Source organism: Dicentrarchus labrax, unplaced genomic scaffold, assembly GCF_905237075.1.
Source record: "Dicentrarchus labrax unplaced genomic scaffold, dlabrax2021, whole genome shotgun sequence".
NCBI lineage: Eukaryota > Metazoa > Chordata > Actinopteri > Moronidae > Dicentrarchus > Dicentrarchus labrax.
Genome location: NW_026136713.1, coordinates 29,861,579 through 29,879,211, shown reverse-complemented (window position 1 = coordinate 29,879,211; position 17,633 = coordinate 29,861,579). Strand labels below are relative to the sequence as shown.

Genomic DNA, 17,633 nt, shown 5'->3' with positions numbered 1-17,633 from the left:
TTATTGAATTCCTTAATGAATTAGCGTGAATATTTCTACATTGATATACAAATGTATGCACTGAGCTGCTCCAACAATGAAGGTTTATTGGTAATGTTACTAGTAGGGCATTCAAATCAGCAGTCTGATAGGACCCTGTTTGCTTTTTTTACTAAGAGCTTATGATTTTTTCATTTATGTGATTTATTGCATTTTACAGTCCATCAGATATGTTTCACAATACAGTGGTATATTTAAATAAAAAAACAACTTTTTAGATTTATTTTCAAGTTAAAGCAAGCACTAATTAGGGACCTAGCCAGTATGAACTGGAAGGTCCATATTGTTTTTCCTATGTTTATTATTATTATTTCTAGTAAACTTCAACTGCGTTTCCAGCCCCGTGCATTGACGAACTCTCAATTTTATTTGGCAGATTTGTCAAGCCTCATTAAACTTAGAGATTCCATGCGTCACATGCAGATCAGCCAGTAGGTAGGCCACTAGGTGGCGCTGTTTCGGCCGATTTGAAAGGCTAATAACTCCCGCATAGTTTGTCTCACATTCAAAACCTTATATCCACGCCTCGGAATGGAGCGAACCCCCCATATAGGCCACGCCCACTTCCGCCTAGATTTTTTTTCTAGAGCGCAAAATGTCCATAAATCACTTTTTGGTGTTCATCCTACACACTTTGTCCGATTCGCACGAAATTTTGCACATAGCATCTGTGGACCGTCCTGACAACAAAAGTAATTTGAAGAATTTTGATATTTTAAAAAATAAGGAAGTTATAAAATTAGCACTTCCTGTTGATTTTTCGTCAAAAGGAAGTGGGGTATTTCTCCACGTTGGTATGTCTGATTTACACCAACCTTGGGTCCATAGTTCCCCATGTCTTCCTTAGGCATCGTGCACAATTTCAGGTCATCACCACAAGGTGGCGCTCTTTAAAATGAAGGAGTTTATAGCTCTACAACGGTATGTGTGATTAAGATGAAACTTGGTAAAAGGAAAAATCACGCCACTAGGTGGCACCTGGTGGCAGGGTAAATCACTGTGCGGATACTGTCATAGTTATGAATATGAAATTCACAGAGCACGGTAGAGTGGTGCCTGAAGCTAACATACCAAAAATCGTTCTCGTGCTTGTAGCGCCCCCACAGAATAAAATACATCAGCCCCGCGCCACGTTTTACCGACATGTACGAAACTCAATAGGCATTTTATAATTTTCGGGGGTTCCAAAAACCCCCTTGGCCCCCTCCCCCAAATCCCACAGGAAGTCGCTATTTTCATTTAAATTTGCACTTTTGATATTTTTTTTTCATTTATCTTAACAAACTAAAATTATCTGTACGTTGAAGGGCGTGTCCGTGGCGTGCCCTCAAACTTTATAAAAAATACAGTACTCTTGAATAATCTTGCTATTCAAATTTTTTTTTTAATACTTTACGTTGAAAGGCGTGTCCCGGGTGTCTCGTCAAAGATTTTGAATTCCTATGCTTTTTTTTCAAAGGGAAAAAAAAAACCCCCCCCCCCCCCCACTAGCCACATCTACAAACATATTCCTAGAGAGTATTGTCGTGGAGCATAGTGGGAAACCGCTATATTGGACAGTCTTATAAAAACAAAGTGTACAACTTTTTGGTATTCAGACCATTTTCCATGAAACGGTCTAACTTCAGGCAATGTCCAATTTCCACTAAACTTCATATATTCTGTATCACCGCCCTAATGTATCAAATGATAATGTACAGAACTCCACACAAATAGTAAAAAAAAAAAAAACAGTAAAAAGGAAAGGGAGGCGCTGTGTGGGGATGGGGAGCTGTTTTGGAGGAGTTTTTTGTGGGGTTTTCGCGTGGCCCTCCGCGCTTGTTACGACGGCACGCCGCAACCCCACCGCACGGCCGCTTCCGGGGGGCCGGGGGGAGGGCCCCCCCAACGCTGCTTGCAGCTTTAATTTATATTGTATCACCAATGTATCAAATGATAATGTGAAAACAATGTGACAATGTAAAAAAAACGCAGCTTGTAGTGATGAACATATGAGTCACATGAATCTGCAGCTCCCCTCAGCTTTATGGAGCTTTGTAATACGTTTCAGCTCATTGTTTATCTGCCCAGCAACTTTTTTATTTTGGTTCACTCTCACCACTCTCACATTGATTTCAGCTGGAACAGGAAGCTGTTTACACTACCTGCTTAGCACCAAACAGCAGACAGACACAGTTAAGTGAGTAGCTGGTTGGCAAAGTGGAGCATTTAGCAGCTAAAGAGACAGACATTTCCCTCTGGAGTTGGTAGAAACTGAAAACTGAGCTAAAAGAGAGTGAATATTGGAGTTACATTCATCAAGTGGGTAAAAAGTTGACCCCAAATGAATGATAATGTTGCTACGTAACTGCTGGATGTGTAAATAAGAAACTGTTTGCTAACAAGTTCAACATATCAACTTAAAAGGTGTTGATGTGATGTCAATGTTGCATTCAGAACTTGTTTCCAATGCCATCAAGTGGCAAAAAAACCTGCAGGTTTTTAGGGCTGTGGATGGGATATGTTCATTGATTCAGACTTCTCTCATGAAAAAAAATAGGCGAATAGTAAGCAAATTCTTCCCTCTTGTTTTCAGGGTTTTCTTACAGAGGAAGAGTAAAACTTTGTTTTCACCTTTACCCATCCAGAGAATTATCTGCAGAGAGTGCACCCAGTGAACTCCACATCTGTTCACTTTTACACACAGTCCCACCTGGAAGTTGTCCACTAACCACAGTCTTCTGCGGGTCACTGAGCAGTGCCAAACAAATAACTGGGAGTTGAAGGATTCATTCAGGCACATCACAAGGCCTGTCGTTGAGGAACCGAGGATGTGTCACTCCTGAAAAATATTCCCATTTAGTCAGTAGCTCCAATATGACATTTCTCCTTGTTAGACCCACAGTATATAGAATTGCTAAAAGTACGAGGCATATATTTTTCTTTTATTAATTATTGATATGAATTACATTTTGAAATTTCTTTGCACATTTTATTTCATTGACCTTTTATTTTGGTCGAGATTATAGGGTATGATCATACAGTTTAAAGTTAGTTTATTTATATATAAGTTAATAAGTTTAAGTGCTTAAAGGGGAGCTGTAACACGAGAGAGTAAATAATAAGCCAGTTTGATTCAAGAAACTCCCAAACTCAAGACTCTGCTAAAATAACCTAAAAACAATAAATCTGAATGTGACCAACTGAGTGACTTGTCGCTACCTTATTACACACTGTTAAGGTGCACTTAACCCCCAGTAGCTCCAGTGGGGCCGCTCAGTGGCTAGTGGATGAAAGCTGTAGCTGTTCAGGGCAGCTCTCAGGTGTGACTGTGTGTTATGAAGCATGGCGTTGTTGAAAATTGCACTTCTGCTCAGTAATGCCTGCATTAAAAAAGTATACTAATGACATCAGACCCTTGATAATCAACACATGATCAAATTAAATAATATTCAGTTGGAAAAGATGGCTTAGCCTGGCTCCCCTTTCCACACAACTGGCAGTATTTGTGAGTGGGAAGCTTGTGAGGGATCGTGCACTCACTATTCAAGCAGCAACATAACGTATGAATCTCCTTTTGTTCAGAAGCTTCCTGTCAAGTCCTGACAAGTCCAAGTCAGGAGTCATATCAGTGTCCATACCAATAGTTTACTTTTAGGTGCTGTCCAACAGTCCCCTGTAGGTTTTGAGAAGTCAGTGGTTTTATACAGTGATACAATTTATCATCTTGCATCACTCGACAAACAAGGCTGGGAATGGATATTAAACAAGTGCACAATACCTTTCAAACTGTTCATAAAAAGCTGAAACAGTTAAAAAAAAAAATTGTGTGATTGTAGTGATCAGTAAACAGCATACTATGTTATTATACTATATGATATTTACTATACTATTCTGTTCTATGCTATGTGTCTGGATAAAATGTACTTGATCATATCAAATCAGACAAGCATGTGTGTATGTGGTGGGTATGGGGAGGCTTGTGTGTGAATGTACTTTGCTGTAGGTCTTTAGCACTAAATATTTTATAGTTGATCTGTACATATGTGGTGATGAGGCGGTTGTTGTGAGTGCTGTTGTGACTGAATATTGTATGATAATGTAACAACCTTTGCAGAGTAGTAGCCACCATAACATACTGCTAATACTACTAACAGTTGGTATTCATCACCTTGCTGACATGAACTGAAATGGTCAGCAGTAATGTAAAGTGTATTATTTGTAGTTAATTGGCTAAAACATGCAAAAACATTAGTATGGTTCTTTAATGTTATTGAACAACTGCGGAAAAGAACTTCAGAAAAACTGGTCTCATCGTCCAAAACCCTGTCAATCACATCTCAGTGCCCACATTTACGAGCCACGCTAAATAATTAGCTCAGACGTCTTTCTGATTTGTGAACCCTCACTTTCACTGGACTTCAAAGAAGCAACTTGCCGTCTCCAACCCTGCTTCTGAACCCACCGCTCCGATATTGCCGACTCATTAGACAGGACGCATGGCTCCAAATGCCAAGTGGATGACAGCAGTGCATCCCAATGCCACCAGATAACAGATAAAGAAGGAGATAGGCCCTTGTGTAAATTTGTTGGCTGGATTGTTGTGATGACATAATTCATTATCCCCCATCCTTTTTATGAGGCTGTTATCTGTTTCATTCAGATATCTATCCAAACGCATAAAATGTGATTACACTGAGCTTTGAACTTATGGTGGCGTATTGTGTCTCCCCACTAAATCCCCTGCACACCACAGTTACATTTTACCACCGAAGGAGTAACGTCACAAATGCTCCCTCGGCGTGTGTTTATTATGTAGTATGTGTGTGTGCATGTGTGTGTGAGTATTTACAGTATAATGCTGGGTCTCCTCTATATTTACGTATGCCTACATGACTGTCAATCATCCCTTTTCACGCCCAGTCCTCAAATTAAGTTTTGATATACTCCGCTGCCACTATCAGGGTCACACAAACAGATAAAATTTTGCCTGTTTGGAATATTTAGTCAATGTGGGAATATGTGAGCCAGTATGAGTGGCAATAGCGGATGAGAAAAAGTTATTTTTCTGCCCTGGTAGCGACTGCAGAAGCCGAGAGCTAAATCACTTTCAAAGTTAATCTGCTGAAAATCCTGGCAGGCAGTCCAAATCTAAGCAGAGAAACTTTTGAAATCTAATGCGGAATATCAATGATCCTCGCACTCAGAAAGTAGGTACTTCACCAGTATCAACAACAGTGTCAGAAACAAAACCTGGCAGGTATTTCCATTCTTGAGAACACCAGCATCTCATTTAAATCTCACGTGATTCTTATAATGCATTTGGGATATGAAATTAATTCTGTTTGAATCACAGTGATGTCAACCGTGAGAGACTGGCGCATACATTGAGAAGAAGCATAGGGATTTAGAGCAGCTAAAACAGAAAGAAAGTCATGAGGGTAACCAGAGTTCAGCTGGTCAATCACTGGAACGTTAATGAGCCTCTGATGTGTTTCTAACTTACAGCCTGCTTTGTTCTCAGCATGACTATAGATGTTTCGTGTTATGGACTGTGGGCTTTCAGTGATTGCTAAGACTGGCTCAAGGATCCTGCAGGAACCCAAACATTATTTTCTGAGTTTGGAAACAGGATGTGTCATTGTTAGTTTCACTCTGTGTTTGTCGTTTAACTTTTGTCAAGAGAGCAAATAAGAGTATTTTCCAAAATATCAACTTAATCCTTTAAAGTGCTCATAAAAATGGAAATTTCAACATCTACAACCCAAAGAAAGCTTGGCAAACTGAATTTGCAGCAGAAGATTATGTGATACAATTGAAAGCCCCAGAACAGCTATTAATGTTGAAATTGCTTTGTCAGTAGCATTGTTAGTTTAAATATAAATTAATCAACTTGTACATATATTTATGTCCATATATTTATTTGTTTATTTTCAAATTAACAGATTCAAGCACAAGTGTATAGGATGTAGTGGTATCTAGCGCCTTCGCTTCACCCTCCCCTTGCAAAATGAGAAAGGCCCTATCTAGAGCGAATATTTAGTTTGTCCGTTCTGGACTTGAATTTCCCTTGGGATAAATAAAGTATCTATCTATCTATCTATCTATCTATCTACTGCAGAAACTTGGCATTTCAACATTGTGACCTCCATGGAAAGCAACCCACAGTGTCTGTAGATATAAAAGGCTCATTCTAAGGTAACAAAACCATAACAGTTCTTAATTTCAGGTGATTATGCACTAATGAAATCATAATTATGCATAATTATAATCCATTTCTGCCAATAGATCCCTCTAAATGTTACACGCAGGACCTTTAAAGTAAATAAAAACAAATTAAAGTGAATAAAAGTAACCTTACAAAACACTAGAATACTGAAACATGCAGGGAAATTGAGACTGAACTTCTGGCTCCTAATGACTGCTTGCGTTTTCTCAGAGTATATAGTTTGCCTTTGATCCACCCGAGCTGTCCTCTAAGAAATGCTAGATTGCACACTGTGACCAGTACCCGGCTACCAGTTTGTACTGTATGAAAGTTTGAACTAATTTGTCCTTAGAGAGGGAGCCCATTATTCATCTCAGCTCTGTATAAACACCCAGTGAGAAAATTAAGTGATTCTAATATAGCTTTGGTCATACACAGGATTTCTGTCTAGCTTGGCATGACATCTGAGAATTAGAAACAACCTACTGTGTGCTATCAGCTCCAATTGTACCACTGAATTCATCCAAAAACCACAACTATTAACATTAAGTGAGTGAGCATTTCACATATATAGTATTTCCTGCAGTCACTATGCACAGCAGAGGTTTTGGGACCTTTTGGTGCAGAGACTCCACAGTGTACTCATAAGTCCTGTATGACAATGGTTTGACAGTGGGGACTCTGGCATTATACGGTCCACATTACAATCATTTATGATCGCAGGAGTCTCCACATACGAGGCTGTGGCAGGAAGGACCTTGACTTTTCTTTTATAGCCATTTAATTTATAGACCATTTCAAATGTCCTGAGGTACAAGCTGTCGCTACAACTCTGCAGGAAAAAGCCTGGCAGAGGCACATTGACTGTCTCATTGTTAACAATCATTACATAATCAGACTGATCTGATCTACTGCACTGTGCCCGGAACAATGCCGTCACACTTGGCCACGGCGGCAGTGAACAGTGAACTGCGACCTGTGATGCCATTAAAATGCAACGCATGGCCAGACCACCCAAACAACCGCCTCCCCAAGTGTCATACAGTTCCAACAAACAGCAAACAACAGCATTATTATCTCAGAGACAGACTATGATGTCTCCTATCAAACCTCAGCACCTCCACCCACTGAAACATATTGGACAAAGCCTCAAGTCACACTTGCCATCGGCCTGCTTGTGGCAGACTGACAGGATTAGTGCATAAACCTGGAGCCTGTTGACCCTCATCCTTAAGGTCTGAGCAACTTCTATTATGGTCTGACCATCTGCCAAAGAGCACTGAGACAGAGAGAGAGGTGTCTCAATATTTCACCCAGCCTTGGTTTTAAAAGAAGCCACAAAAGCCTTGTTCTGCTGTACTGTACGAAATGGGTTATGACAATAACAATTTAACAATCCACTTGGAGTTCAATCAAGACATGGAGTGGAGGAGGTCATGCTTCAGAAATCTAGAGCTGTTTGAAAAGTCAGGAAACAGAGCCTCATTCTGTTGCCTTAGATTGATCCTCGAAGCAAAGAGAAAAAAAGAAATATGATCCAGTGGAAATGTTTGACTTCACTGCACACAGAGTAGACATTCTCATACATCATTACAGCAAGTTGATTACGTGCTAATAATCTAAATTACATTATAACTGTTCTCATCTGTAACTGCTACATGTGATAAAAAGAGGCTTACTGTCTGTTTGCATGCATTCAGCAACCGTGGACTCTCCCACAAAAGAGAAATGAAATGTGCGCAATGGAGGAAAAACTGTTTTTTTTTACATCATCAAACAAACCCCCTCCTTGCCAGGAGACATCAGAATGTCAGGAGGTAGTGTCTCTTAAACATGGCAGCAGGATGCCATATCTCAATGTGTGTGGGTCTACTGCACAATAAAGGTTCCACGTATTGAAGAGGGGAACAACAAAGACAGACACAGAGACACAGATGGGAGTTGGCAGCGGTTACAGCTTCACTCCGAGTGGGAAGAGGGGGGTGGTGGAACAGGGGAAAGCAATGTTAGAAGTGTTATTGTTGAGGTAGGTTGGGCCTGAGCTATTGAGAGATGAAACCTTAACAATTGGTGTATCAAAACATACTGAAATGTAGATTCTCACAGAAGGAAATTAAGCTTTTCACCAGCTCATTTTTATGTCAATTGTTTTACGTGCACAAATGTTAAATACAATTTTATTTGAATTGTTGCCTTGTGAAATGTGGCCCCTGCATTAAGTGATGGTTACAGAGGGAAGGCAGTCACCATCCATACAAAGAGTTGCTGGTCAGCTGCTTAGGGAGGATTCAAGAAGTAAATACCATACAAATAGTACTGGTGGGCCCATTTTAAAAACACTTTACTCTCCATATTGCTCCAGTGGAATCACTGTGGCTGTAATGGGCACCTCCCAGGTGTTAATGAGTGTAACTGTGAATGTGAAACCAGGCATTACTTAGAAAATATACTCAATATAAATATAGGCTGTCTAGAAGGGGGTTATTTCACTGAAGACAGAATTCTAGCTAAAGATTGTTTGAAATATTGAAGGACTAGTCATTTTGGTAAATATACTTTCTTGCTGGGAGTAAAAGGATTGATACGTCTGTTTGTGCTTAAAGGTTCAACATTTAAGTGAATGTCAAACTGAAAATGTATGCTGTTTGTCTGTCTTTGTAAAACTTAAGTACTGTAACAGTTCCTTGGCGAAGAACAGCTGGGTGACAATGACTTCTTGGAGTCTTGTCATCACTGTGAGCTTGCCAGACAAACAGTGGAGACGCAGCACAGAAATGCTGTGGCTGGACAAAAATGTTGCTTGTTGCATTACATAACATTCTTAGATTTCTGTCTTGAGGTGATGGTTTTTGAACTTTAGACACAGCCAGACTTGCTTTCTGTCTTTATGCTAACCTTGGCTAATCACCTTCAGGCGACCCCGGGCACAAACATGAGAGAAATATTGAACAGTTCCTTTAAAGGTTGGGTTCACCCAAATTACAAAGGAACATAAATTCTCCCTCAGCTCCAGTGATATTTGGCCATGCTGATAACTTTGGTTTTATCTGCACAAGTTTTGAGATATCCATCTCTTAAACTTCTGCCACCACACCCCAATAAAATTTAGGTAAATTTAATTTAATGTGTAATGCTTAAAGCCTTGAAAAGTTACCAATAAAGTCAACAGAAATGTGCCCATTACTCTGGATGATCTACAGCAGTGTTTCTCAAGCTTCTTACACCGCATACCACCTCAGAAAATATTGGGCTCTCCAAGTACCATCATAATGACTCACATTAAAATACAGTAGACCAATCCTATGGACAGTTTATGTGGGAGGCAGGTTTATTCCAAATAAGAAGATTATTCATTGTTGACTGTTGTTGAATCCTGAAGGGAAAAAGTTCAAGAACCAGAGCTGTTTTGGTGGAAAAGGGGTAGTCCCAATCCACACTTCTCTTAAAAGTTCCCATGTGGAGCCGCGATTGCAGTGTTTTTTTAACCATTTTACCTCTGCTTATTACCTTGCCATGCATTCGCTACGTGAATGACCATGACTACGTAGCAGGCTGATATTGAAAATATTACATGAAATGCAAAACTTATAATATATATATATATATATATATATATATATATATATATATTTGCATTATAGATTTTGTAGTATTTTGATAATATTAGATGTTTTTAATTGATTTATTTCATTTTTTGATTATAAATAATAACAATAACAACAATAAATAAATGCCATAATACTGCCACATACAATATACTATATACTAGCACAGTATGGCACATTGTTCCATTATGTTTTGTTCACATTTGAGCTCAGTAACAATATGATGGTAGATGCTGGAAAGACACCTTTGGGTTCCCCAAGGGATCCAAAGGAAGCTGGGAGGGTTGCAGTATAGTTGTTTGACCTCCTATGAGTGCACCAGTAGAAACCACTGGGAAATCAGAATAGATAAGTACAGAAGCCATGAAAGGGCTAGTGTAAGATCATAACATTGTGTTGTAACAGAAAAACCTTTCGGATCTGACTTAGTGTTGAAAAGTGAACTGCTGAATTTGAGAATGTATCTGACACCTCTACAGAAAGCCATTTTTTAACCTGCTGCAATGCCAGGACTCCTGAGATCACTGTGAAGACCCTAAAACGGTGCCATTTTCAGTACTAGCGCATAACGCCACCCCCAACATATACAGGTTTATTGCCATAGCATCAAAATCTGCCCCCTACGAGCAGCAGCCATTACTGTGCGCCGACACCTTCACACAGAGTGCTTTTCTTCTCAAATCTGAAATCCTTTGATCAGTTTCCTTGCATTTTTTTCTTCTTTCTGGTGAAAAGCATTATTGACTCAAAAGCCTTTGCCTCCCTGCGGTGCTCGAAGAAAGTCATTGTAATGAAAAGCAGAGCAGCTCCATTAACACCACTACCTGCTCAGCTGGCACCATCTCCTACCTGTTGTTAAATAGCTTAATTGGATCTGAGCAAAGGAAAAAACAGGAGTGGAAAGACTTTTTCTGGTATTGGCATGGTGGAACACAATGTTTTTCCCTTGAGAATATTCTGAACACTGCTGTTTGGCTTTGTTGGTGTCCTTGTGGGTTTGAACATAAATGAATGTATCAGTATCATTTCAGTGCAGAAAGCCTACAGAATGAGCATGGTATTATGTCTCTTTCCCTCTACGACTGAGTCTGTTCTTTATTTTTTATATTACATTTATTATTAAGATTATAATGTTTATCAACTATCCACATTGTGCTCTGCACAATATATATAATATGTAGGCAACATAAATGATACATTACTTGGTCCCTGGTTCGTATTCAAGTGGAGAATCAATTAGTGATTGGAGCCTTGAAAAACAGATCCACTCATTCATCTAATGCGCCACTGGAAGTAGATTCTATCTTGGGGTTTCAAAGAGCCTTCATAGATAAAGTGACTGCATTGTGGGAATAAAGAGACCGAAGTTGGATTGTAAATGCCTGCAGATGGCTGAACGTTCAAACTGCATGGTTTCTGTAGCATTCACACTTCCTCTACAAGAATTTAAATTACTGCTGTAATTAGAAGAACGTGTTGGGATTGTCAGTGTCTGTGTTCCCTGTGAATCACAAAGAGGAAATAGAGTATATAGACTGCTAATGAATTGTATAGATCAACAAACGTTGTTTGTTGTGTCCCCTATGGTGTATAATGAATAATGCTGTCACCAGGCAAATCAGGATTCAGGCTTAGGACACCTTACCCACAAAAAGCTAGTCATAAAGGAAGTGCTTATTTTTCAGTCATGAGTAAAAGTCACCGTAATATACTTAAAATACAATCATTTCTTACTCAAGTAAAATAGCAATGGCACTGTAGAAATACTCCTGTGTGGAATATGTTGAAAGTATTATTTAAAAAACAAGTGAAAAGTAAAACTACTCAATGCAGAATTGTGGCCCTTGTGAGTGTAACTATTGTATATATGCTACTGTTTATAGTCTATATTTTTATAAAGCTATAATATGTATGTGTCACTTGTAAAGTAACAAGCAACAAACACTGTCAAATGACATTTTCCCATGAACATACTGGAGCAAAAGTATGCACAAAATGTAAATACTGAAGAACAAGTACCTCAAATTTGTGTAGACCAGTGCTTGAGTAAATGTATTTAGTTACATTCAACCCTTGCTAACCGATAGTTTGATGTTTCTAGTATGTATTGTTGGCTTTTACAGCATTTATAATAGCACTGTAAAATGCACTAAGTCTGATGTGTTCCCATACATATAATGTATTTCCAGAGCTAACAATGAGGCTACTATATCCCACAACAGAAACCTCTTGAAAGGATTTCAGGCTGTTAATCTGAGTCGTATCGATGGCAGAACTTAATCTGGTTTTAGGTTCGCTCTAACTCCATCTGCTGCACCATCGCGGCGATAAAAGAAAAACATGACCCCAAAATTCATTCGCAAACCCATCAAACAACACAAGTAATGGCCATCCCCGGTGCAGGAGCCTGTAATATAGTGCCAAATGAGTCAGGCGCAAAGCTGAGGATGAAAAACAAAAGTATAATCCCTCTGCTGCTAACGGTGTCACTCAAGGATTAGCGTGCCAAGGAAAAAAAAAATAACACACTAAGTACTACGCGGATAAATTAAAAGCTCTGGGCAACGTGGCGTGTCTCCAATCGTTTCAAAAAAACACTGACCGTGTGACAATGGGAAGTGTTTGTGCCTCAGTGTGAGCGCCCTGACGGAATACCAGCAACTATAATCTCAACTTCAGATATCCTCATATCAGTTGGTTTGAGCCTCCGGGACCAGGCGACAAGTAAATTGAAATTGAAAAAGCTTGAGGCAGCAGATTGGGAGATATTTCCCGAGTCAAGGAGAGTGACCTGGTGGATCATTAGACAAGAGTTGTGGCGCCTCACCGATGATGAGGGTTAAACTCGCTGTCTGATAGCAGGGGGGGATTTTCACGGATGGACCCTGGTCTGGTTTTAAAAATTAGTCCTGAGTAAACTAAACAAAATCAGGTTTTTCCTTACCTGTGTGTCCAGACGTAAACCATCCAGGAGGATAATCCAAGCGAGATTAGGAGTGAACGGAGGGAAACAACACTTCTCAACAAACTATTATCAAAGATAATCTCGAGCTCAGGTCAAATCCACGGCTGGTGGGGTGTAATTTCCGATGTGTGGAGAGGGAGAGAGAGAGAGAGAGAGAGAGAGAGAGAGAGAGAGAGAGAGAGAGAGAGAGAGAGAGATGTCCTCGGGAGAAGTTTGCGCCGATAAGCAGCCAAAGGGAAGGCTGTTAATCCTTTCCCAAAATATCACCAATGCACAGTGGAGCCGATAGAGGAGGGCGAACAACGAGAGAGTGAAGAGGAGTTCAGCACCACGGCACAGTGGACAGCTCCGACGGCACAGCGATCTCACCTCGGCCGCTCTCGGGTCTCGTGTGCGCCACCGAGGCAGGAGCCACCAGCCCCAACCTCACCTACTGGCTCAGTCCCGACCGGATTTACATACAATCACGCGGGAGGGAGGGAGGAGAGGGAGGGATGAACCAATCGCAAATATCCCGTAGTAGGCAGTATAAGCAACAAAACGAGGACAGACGGAATGTGAAGCGTTTCGGTCCTGTGCGCCAAGCGAAACTGTCCTTGACTAAGAAGGGAAAGAGAGGGAGAGAGAGTTGGGTTTCTTTATGGCTGCCCCACTCACTAACTCACTCACTCACTCATACGCACACACACACACGCACGCACGCGCGACTCATGCTCCAGTGATGGAGTGGAGAATAAAAAGGTGGTGTATCCACCATTTTATCCACTGTACTGTTACTGTATGACCTCCAGGTGTATCGTCGTGAGGGGAGAATGACCTCTAAAAACAACAATATGCACATTTAATTTATGTATTTATTTCCTTTAAAGACGTTTTTTAGTCACCATATAAGGGAGAGTGAGCCGAATAATAACAAGAGTAACCAGTTCAGTAATCAATTACGTTTTCAGGAAAAACATTTTTATAATTTTTTTATCGTTACTATTAGTATTAGTATTAGTCAGTAAAAGTAACTAAGTACATTTACTCAAGTACTGTACCTGACTACTATTTTGAGACACCTGACTTGAGTATTTCTAGCTTCCACTGCATTTCAGAAGGACATTTTAAAACACAGAGACAACACAGAAGCAGATTTTTCATACAAACACATGATCAGTTTATAAATATGGTGTATTGTGATAAATAAAGCTAAGCTTAATATTATATGATAATAAATAATTATATTTCAGTACTTTTACTTAAGTAGGATTTTAAATGCAGTATTTGTAACAAAGTCCCTTTACACTGAGGTCTAACTACCTTTACTTCAGTTAAGGATCTTAGTACTCCACAAATGTAGGTGTTGTTGTTTTTGTGTCATGCGCACAGGTGTGCTCAGTACACATAGACTTATATGATGCTAATATGTAACTACAACAGTAGCACAGAAGTATTATTAGAACAAAAGAAGGCTTTTTGAAGTATCAAAAGTAAAAAGAACCATTATGAAGAATGGCACCTTTTATTGTTATATTTGATGATTATTACTGATGCATTAACATGTTAGCAGCATTTCAGTGTTGTAGCACATTTTAAATACAATCTGTAACAGTACTTCTCATATTCTATGTGTAAAATATGAATCTGTAACATAACAAGTAACAAAAGCTGTCAAATAAATGTAAAGGACTGAAAAGTACAACATTTACTATTGGAATTTAGTGGAGTCAAAGAAGTACCATAAAATGTAGGCAAGAGAGTCCATTAAACCCAACCATTTCTATGGCTGCTGATGGAGTACTTGAAACTGGAGTAATTGTGCATACAGATATCTTTGACTCTGATTAGTAGCCCCCTGAAGAGTGCCTTTAAATAACTATATCAGGGCAATATTATGTATGATGCATGAATGTGTGCTACATTTACAATGCATCAAAATTTGTTTGTCCTAAGTGCAAATGCAGTTATTTATGCATTTTATCATTCATTATTCATGTATTTATTTCTGTTTAGTGTATTGTTTCACCTAGTTCTATTCATATCAATTTCCCTTTCTCCATTTACACATTAAGACATCAGACTCCTAGATCATGCACTGTACTGCAGGCTGCTCTTGGTGTCGTAAAATTCTGTACTGAATCTATGCCACTACACTATAGTATATATAACCATTTATGTTCTGGTGGGTATTAGATTAGTTTTTTCAGTGCCAAAATAGGCACTGTAGCTTGTTCTAAAGTGTTGTAGTAAATATGTTATACTATAAGTACTGGAGTTGGGCAGACAATTTATTGTCTTCTCTTTGTAACCACTACAGTTTTTCATGCAAACATGAAGATGTCTGAGGTATTCATGTCATTGACTCATCAGTGTTCAACGACTGAGTGAATCAGTAACCAAACACTGAACTAAAGACAGGTTCAGAGCTCCATTCATTGTAATGACAGCTGCCCACATACACAACAACAAAGTCACAAAATAGTTTCCCCCATGTTGGAAAAAACCCTAAAATTATGTTGAATGGCACCACCAGGTGGCCCTATAAAAGCCAAATTCTGTACCTGACTGACTGACCATTGGTTGGTGAGTCTTGGAGTAGGCACGATTGTTAGTTATGTACCCTAACTCCAGATTCATCCCTCACTTGTGATCACACAGGACTGAACCCTTTTAGCCCACTTCCTACATGGGCCACACCTCGGGCTCACCTTGTGTATAAGTTGAGCTGAGATGGACATTTGGCTCCCAAAAACAGCTTTTTCTTCAGCTAGTTAAAGGAATCCTTGGGGCCCACAGCTTAGAGGGCTGTGTGTATACTCAAATAACCAATGTGTCATGGCGCAATGGCGCATCACAGTACATCATATGCACACAGATGGCACAGAGACAGTACAGTACCTGATACTCACCATGAGGGAATGAAACTGGAAAACAACTTAAAACCTACAGCTGTGAGAAGTGGAGATGATGGTCACGCACTGTAACAGTCCAGCAGAGAGCAGAGTAGGAGAGAAAACAGCTCTCCACGCGCCAAGAGGCATGAGGGAGAGTGCAAAGTTAAAGCACCCCAAATAACAATCACTCTGACAAAACACTCCATACAAAGTGAGTCATAGAAAAATGAGGGACATCCCGCAGATATAAATAAATGAAAGAGCATGGGGAGTTGATAGATAATTAGAATATTTGTAATTATATTTGGATTAGTTCTCCTTAATACATGAGCGGAAAGTATTGTTCTTGCAACTTCATTAACGTACCATGTCATGTAATCTGCTACTCCAAAACACCCTAAGAACAGAACTGGCCATACAAGGTCCAGCCATATACAAGATTTTCTTCTAGTCTTGTTAAGGGAAAAACTCGTTAAACGTTTACATTTTAAATATTTTAACTATTTGCAATTATGCCTGACTAATAGGGGTACCATTACCATAAATACTGGTTTATGGCCCCAAAATGTTCAGAAATTACCCTGCTTACATCACGTGATGACAACTGAGCAAACTCCATCTGCTGAGGAAGATTGTGACATGTGGTTGAAAGCTCCAATTTTTTATTTTTGTCACACTGCAGCTGTCTTGCCGGTGGTCATATACTCTACAGATTTTAAAGCGATTTAATGCATTCCAAGCAAATTTGTGATTTGGAATTTTAGGATCTTCAAATACAATTTACTTGTCTTTCATCCTCTGCATCTTCAAGTTTTCATTATATCCTGTCAGTCTTTACCTACTAAGTCTTCATACCTAAGTAACAAAATGGGTCATATGTCAGAGCCTTCAGAAACCACAAAATGCACAACATGTGTCAGCTGTGTTTTTGTCACTCTTGTATTGGCATTCATTGAGGCGCTCCAGGAACTTTCCCTGGAGACCAAAAACCTTTTTAGGAATGCAGAAACTTAACCTGCTTTTCAACCAAAGAAACTAGGGATTAAATTTAATCCCTGTAGAATAGTTTCAGGTGGTAAAAAGTTACAGGTAGTGTTGACTGTTAGATGCACACCATGGTCTGCGTTGTTAAAGTCAGCCAGTTTGTTTGCCCAATACCTCCTTCCTGAGATTGTTTTGCAGTGTCACCATCCTTCCTCTCTTGCTTGCGGGAGAGGACAGTCACTGTTTGCCACCAGGGGTCACTTGTCAGGAAAATGTAAACACAGGACATTTGAACATGATGGCCCTGTGAGGATAGTCTTTTGGTTGAAATAGCCTCAGCCCGGCCTGACCTGAGACGAATCCAACCCAAGTCTCTTTCTTCCTGACCTCATGTGTCAATAATTTCCACTTCCTACAACCCTTTCCACCCTAGGTAGGAAGTAAAATGTATTTATTAATATCCATAATGTGCAGCGCAGAGACCCCGCAATAATGACAACTTTGCTGAAATAGCATAAAAAACGAGAACCTTGGAGATTACTACTTAAATATCTAACATTTTCCCATGAAAAATCTGAAAGTGTCATGTTCATGCCTCACGTGTAAATATACTGCCTTAGTAACCATAATCAGACATGATTTACGTGCTGACGCTCATTCAGCACGTACGCCAAATGTGTTGTTGCTCCTGCAAAATGAAGTTATAGCATGATTCATTAAGGCAAATAAGAGGAAGCTCTCCCTTGACATTCTCCCTCCGAATCCAGAGATTATGTTGCCACATCTGTGCTTATAAACAACCCGTGTGTATATGTCACATGGGTGCTGCTGAGATGTGCTGCAATTCATCATGCAGACAATTAATTCCCTGCATGTTAAATAAGGAAGAGGGGGAAGGAAATGTCTCCATCACACATTGGAGCTTTGTAGTTTTGTTGTTCAAGCTGGGAGTTCATTTTGTGAGTGTGTGAGTTTCT

The 17,633-nt window shown here is 39.7% G+C and overlaps 1 protein-coding gene across 2 annotated transcripts in view; it reads right to left on the bottom strand.

Moving 5' to 3' along the window:
* The window catches only part of fstl5 (follistatin-like 5), a 166,951-nt gene extending 153,622 nt beyond the window's left edge, over nt 1-13,329 (bottom strand). Inside the window, exon 1 of one of the 2 annotated variants that reach the window (XM_051419118.1) lies at nt 12,776-13,329. In XM_051419118.1, the coding sequence (XP_051275078.1) occupies nt 12,776-12,798 (23 nt within the window). In that variant the 5' untranslated portion in view covers nt 12,799-13,329. The remainder of the gene's footprint in view (nt 1-12,775) is intronic. The other variant, XM_051419119.1, reaches the window with a different exon arrangement.
* Nucleotides 13,330-17,633: the final 4,304 nt, after the last annotated feature.